This window comes from Tarenaya hassleriana, unplaced genomic scaffold (assembly GCF_000463585.1).
Source record: "Tarenaya hassleriana unplaced genomic scaffold, ASM46358v1 Cleome26, whole genome shotgun sequence".
Lineage (NCBI taxonomy): Eukaryota > Viridiplantae > Streptophyta > Magnoliopsida > Brassicales > Cleomaceae > Tarenaya > Tarenaya hassleriana.
Window position 1 is genome coordinate 2,112,904 of NW_010965869.1, and position 5,643 is coordinate 2,118,546.

At 39.6% G+C, this 5,643-nt stretch overlaps 1 protein-coding gene across 3 annotated transcripts; it reads right to left on the bottom strand.

Annotated features, from left to right (window-relative positions):
- Positions 1–600: 600 nt before the first annotated feature.
- LOC104817000 (protein VASCULAR ASSOCIATED DEATH 1, chloroplastic) lies at positions 601–5,612 on the bottom strand. 3 transcript variants are annotated; one of them, XM_010546055.2, is made up of 19 exons: positions 5,285–5,612; positions 5,080–5,139; positions 4,936–4,986; positions 4,763–4,828; positions 4,579–4,674; positions 4,356–4,472; positions 4,165–4,262; positions 3,919–4,091; positions 3,394–3,434; positions 3,188–3,275; positions 2,993–3,079; positions 2,845–2,899; positions 2,634–2,700; positions 2,342–2,441; positions 2,002–2,063; positions 1,868–1,907; positions 1,425–1,714; positions 1,093–1,336; positions 601–905 (listed from the first exon to the last, which is right to left on the bottom strand). In XM_010546055.2, exons 1-18 carry the CDS (start codon positions 5,471–5,473, stop codon positions 1,103–1,105), a joined length of 1,914 nt encoding a protein of 637 aa, XP_010544357.1. In that variant the 5' UTR covers positions 5,474–5,612; the 3' UTR covers positions 601–905; positions 1,093–1,102. The 3 variants fall into 3 exon arrangements, with proteins under 3 accessions (XP_010544357.1, XP_010544358.1, XP_010544356.1); XM_010546056.2 differs by lacking the exon at positions 601–905 and having other exon boundaries at positions 933–1,336; positions 1,425–1,699; XM_010546054.2 differs by lacking the exon at positions 601–905 and having other exon boundaries at positions 933–1,336; positions 5,285–5,611.
- Positions 5,613–5,643: the final 31 nt, after the last annotated feature.

A 5,643-nucleotide genomic window follows, 5' to 3' on the forward strand; every position in this document is an offset into this window, starting at 1 on the left:
CAAAAAAAGTTAAGTAAAAAAAAAAAAACCGAACCAACTCATCACAAACCACAGACTCATGGTGAGCTGGAATATTTTTTTTAAATTTTAATATTTTTTATATATTTTAAAATATTTATATATATATTATATTTTTATTATATATTTAGTTTGTTTTTATTAAAAATTTTATTTTTTATTATATTTTAAATATTTTTTAAATATTAAAATGATTTAAATAATTTTTAGTATTAAAATTTTATTTTTAAAATTTATATATTTGACTTGTGAACTGGTTCGTTTGGCTCGTGAGATCGAACTGATATATTTTTGACTCGCTACAAAATAGGTTGGATTAGACTGGACTAAAAAAATTTTAGATCGGAACGACGTAGACTGGGTTGGGCCGGACCAACCCGTTTTACACCCCCGAAGGTTAGTTTAGATAATAAAAAAGGCTAATCGATTCTCAAGCCTCAACAAATGAAATGGGCCCAACATATCCTCATAAGCCCTGATTTTTGGCTAACTGCAACTGTTCAAATATAATACGAGAGCTCAATATTTGTTTCCGGGCAGTGTTTAAAGACAAGCATTTACCATTTTTTTTACATACCTTCGTTGAAATCAAATGCGTACAAAGCAGTAGGCGTGTTATTGAACAGTCGTTTTATATGAAATATAAGCAGCCGGGTGAATTTACTAGGAGAAACGAATTTCCAAAGCATATTTTATCGCTGGGTACGAACTATTTTTCACGTTTTCCGAACGTGGTGCGGCATACCCATGATTTCTCCACATGATAAGTATGCTTTACCTTTTACCTATAAAACTTGCATCTCCTCCGAGAGCAAATAGTTACAGCTTCGAAATAACCAGGGTGCGTGCGTGGGTATACATACGTACGTGTTGTGGCAAGTTTTCCCCTAAGAGAGGAGAAAACAGAGCACGGCTTAATGCGGATAATACACAGAAAAGAAATGCAAACACATACACTCTCGTCAGCAATAAGATACAGTTTCATGTATCCGCAATTTTGTGTGTGTGTGTGTGCGTGTGTATATTTATAGACATGAAATAAAGAGAAGAGTGAATGTAGTACAGTAGGCATACACAGGGGGGCTTAGGGATGATGGTCGGAGGATTGGCGGAGGAGGAGCTGCTCGAGGTCTGTGAGGTGAGCTTTCAAGGAGGCGTGATCTTGCCGCATCCTCTCGAGCCGAGCCTCCATCATCAGCACTTCCTCCCTTAGGAAATGCACCCTCTTCTCCAACCACATCATCTCCCCTCCTCCCTTCTCCCATGCCACTACCTGTATCTGCTGTTGCGGCCTCTTCAGCAACACCACTATCGTCACCTGCACCATATATATTATATCTATTATTGCCCACTTCACTGCCTACTACATACATATATTTCATCGTAGAATAGACAAGCACATATACCTGCATCAGTAAGATCACCGCAAAGGCAATTATCAAGAGTTGAGGCGCCTTACGTCCTTGGCTGTTCATGAATGATGTCATATTCACCCATGCTTCTCTCACCATAGACCCCGCCCTGTTCACGTATCCTCTCATCATGTTCCCCTCATCTACAACAACAACGCCTGTGCTCAGCTCATCAGATTCTGACCGTCTCCTCTCTGTCTCCTCCTCTTTCCTCCCTTCTCCTACAGACACCTGTCCACTGCTCTGACTCACGCTGCTCTTCCCATCACCTATTATTTCAGTACCTAACATTTTGAGATTTAAGACAGGATATGTGAACTGAACTTTGTCTCAACACACGACCACAGCTGCCATACTTGTCAATATGGGATCATAAAAATATCGATATACATCAATCCTTGAAAAAGTTCCATTTGTAGAGTCCAAAAAGCACAGACCTTGCTCTTCTAGGTTCTTCTGCTTCAACACTCCATGTGCCTTAAAAGAAAAAGTTCAAAACAGAATATGAGTTTCAAGCTTAGGTTAGCCTCTCATAAAAGAATATGCCGACCCAAATAGTTGTAGCGGTTACCATTTTTATCCATGTTGCATAAGCTTCTTTACATTCTTCTAAAGTAGATTGCACTATTTTCCCTGTTACTCACGGAAAACAAACCATCATTTCAAATCTAAGAGAAACTGTATAGCCATAAAGCTGAAAGATTAAATGAAGCACAACATTCTATGTACAGGAACTGCAATCACCATGTTCCACAATCCGCAGCAACCATTCTTGAACTAGTTTTCACATTTTTTTTTCTCAACTGATGGGAAGCCAGGTGACGGAGCCAAGGCATCCATTTACAGCCATGGAACGTATCAAACACCAAGGACTATTACGAAGAAACATAGCAAATGAGGACAAAACGAACCTTTCCACACTGTTCTTTTTGTGAAGGCCACATTCACATAAACACGCAGTATACAACCCTCTTTTGAGCCTCTGCATTCTCTTTGCACATCCCAGAGACCCTGGAATTAGGAAAGGGTAACCACTTATTACAAAGAATTGCGTTCAACTCTTGAAAATTTAACACTGAGCATGCTGCTGATACAACAGTCTTTAACTAGCTCATGCAATTGATTTATTGTTTACTATGTAAGGGCCGACAGGTTCTTTTTTTTTTTGGGTGTGTTAGTATTGGTTTTAAGTGTACATCATACCTCTACAGTAAAATAATCTCCATAAGGCACATCGTTAATCTCTTGTGATGTTTCAATAACCAGGTGGCTGACAAAAAGAAAAAAAAATATTAGACAATACAGAAAATAAGCATATGATCATATGGAAACATTCGCTGGCTCGGACATAATCTTAGTATAAAGAAAACACGAGTTTTAAGGGATGACCCTATCATTATCTTTTTCTAGTTACCCATTTCTGTAAACTCGAAATTTTTGCGTCTCGTGGCAGCTACCAAACTTTGCACCTTCAAGTACAATCCAAAGAAAATACGCATATTAACCTTTCTGAAGTCACAATTTGTACTTACACAAAATAAAAAGGAAAGAAAAAATGTTACCAAAATAAATTTTAATAGGATGTTGAAATGACACACTGCGACTGTGCCCAAGCCTTTCATGAGATTGCCATGAAGTACACCTAAACTCTGCAGATACAGACATCTCCTCCATCAAAACAGACATTTACAGTAGGAAAAATGTAGTGAAAGCAACAAGAGCACAGAGCAAACTGATTCCTTCATAGACAGCTTTACCTTTGTCACCACAGTTTTTATGGAAAGATTCAACAAAATCAACGGCGTCATCTGAAAAAAACAAGCTAAAGAACTCTTCTACAGAGACCTGCAATCATAAAATAAATTCTGTTTAAATACATTCCAAGCTTCTGTCTCCAACTAAGCTGTGTTCTGTTAGTGTGGGACACTATCTCACGAGACAGAGAATTGAACAACGACATTACCAAGAACTGTGTCTCTGCCACCTTAGTAAAATCAGCTGATACTGCATGTCAAGAACAGGAAATATGAGCAACGAATTACACTGAGTACAACAAAAAATCATACATACATAAACTGATTCAGCAAGAAAGAGAATCCCCATACTGAGAAGGACAATCCAAAGCACACAAGGAAATGAAAAAAGTAAATTGCTAGAATCTGAAAGGCCTTGCAAAGCGAATTTTTTTTTGAGACAGCCTACCTTAAGAGCAGTGGAATTTAATATCAAACACCCACGTTTCAATCTCTTTTAAACGCACAGAAAAATAAAATGAGAATGCACATAAACCTCGAAACAATACAATGTCATAATTAGAGTCCCATTCAAACTAGCAAACACTTCAATGTTAAAACATGTACCACAAATAAGCACTCCCATCCTGAAGGCTATATACAAACCGTTTGACCCCAAAATTGGGAATCCGACATGTGACTAACAATGATGAAAAAAACTAAAAATTGAAAGGCGGGGGACAGAATTGAATTACTCTTTGGTGCATCTAAGTCCTCAATCTTCCAGTTCAACGAATTGGTTGAAGATGAAGGCACACTATGATCAACTGGTTCTGTGTGCTGCTGTGCAGCATTGGAAGATCGCGGCACATCATTGTGACTAATAACAGGGGGACCAGAATTTCTTGAAATGCAAATATTCTCATCCCTGTGAAGCAAAAGGTAGAATGAGCCATAGAGCGGTAACAACTAACTGAGGCATGCACTAGCATCTTATGTACCTGATGGAGGAATCTAAACCATTAACCATTTCCTCGGAGTTGATGGTCCTCTCAACTGTAACTCCATTTACCTCGCCGTTGGTCTCAGAAAATGAATCCTGGACAGATAGGCTGAACAAGGTAAACATAACAAAACAATGTCCTTCCACGACTTAAACTTGATAAGCACTAATAAACTTGATCCATATCACCTGTCCTTCCACGACTTGAACCTCGCATTTTGCTTTGGAAGCATTACCATGATCCAACCATAAATCATGAATAAGCTTAAAAGCTTCATCGCGTGATAGAAATGACGCAAAAAAGTACTGGGAAAGAAAATGTTTCAGAAAATGCAGGATCCAAGAAATGAACAAAAATGGATAAATTCAGATCACGATATCCACAAGCAAAGTGAAAAACGAGTGGTGATACCTTCTTTTCTCCAGCAACTATCTCTATGGCATTAGGAAAAATTCCAGCCGTCTTAGCTCTTTTAACACAAGTTACTTCCTCAAAAGGAATTACTTTCTGTACCACAGATACCGATCAATATTGCATAAGAAAATAGGGAGAAAAAAAAAACATTCGATGGCAACTGCAAAGGTGTAAAGACTACCTTAGTCTCGAACCCAAAAATATTGGAGTAAAAGCAGATATAACGAACAAAGAGGTACATGTGACCCTGCAGGAAAGAGAAGGCCAAAGTTGAAAGATTGAAAAGTTCAACAGCCTAGGAAAAGAAGAAAAAACAAACCCAAAAAAAGGTCTGGCGAAGAGCAAACGAGCTACCTGCAGAAGTATACTCTCCTGACAAGCACAGTTGAAATCTTGGACAAGGACCTGTGTTAATTGAACGGCAAACATTCAGTCCGACAGCCAAAAAGAAACCTCGAGAAAATGGTTTCCGACAGCCAAGATAATAGTGGCACTGACTTCTTCAGCTGGAAGACGAAACAACTGGCGATACTCTTCATTCCTAATTGCAACCTCAGACTACAACCAGAACAAACGATGGGTAAATAGGCTCAAATTCAAGAGATGAGAGAGCAATCGAAATTCCAGATTCAAAGATCAAGCAAGCCAGTAAAGAGAAGTCAAATTGAATCGCAAAAGCAGATGAAGTCAAAGGAATCAGGACCTGATTATAACCGCTGCCGCTAGGGTTTGGAGAGGAAGTAGAAGAATCGTCGCCCGATCCGTGCGGGGACGACGGCGAGGGATCGGAAAGAATCACCGGAGAAGAGAATTCAGGCGGAGTGGCGTCGATCACCATGGATCGCGGGAGGTCGATGCTCTCTGGAGTCGAAGCAGCAGAAACCAACGCCATGAGAGACACTTTCACAGAGAGAGAGAGAGGCTTGAGAAATGAAGTTGAAACGGCTCGCTTGAGTTACAAGGCGAGGGGTGGAGTTGGCCGGTCGGTGGGGGCGGAGTGTGACGTCAGCGTCGGTCGCTTCAACGGGAAAAAAAGTCCACCCATCGCCCACTTTGACTTCC

Excerpts from the sequence above, each read along its gene's own strand:
- LOC104817000 (XM_010546055.2), bottom strand. The coding sequence starts at position 5,473 with ATGGCGTTGGTTTCTGCTGCTTCGACTCCAGAGAGCATCGACCTCCCG. Across the intron at positions 2,900-2,992 it reads TCCTATTAAAATTTATTTTG|GTGCAAAGTTTGGTAGCTGC; the intron begins GTAACATTTTTT and ends TTGTACTTGAAG. Across the intron at positions 1,908-2,001 it reads ATGCAACATGGATAAAAATG|GCACATGGAGTGTTGAAGCA; the intron begins GTAACCGCTACA and ends TTTTCTTTTAAG.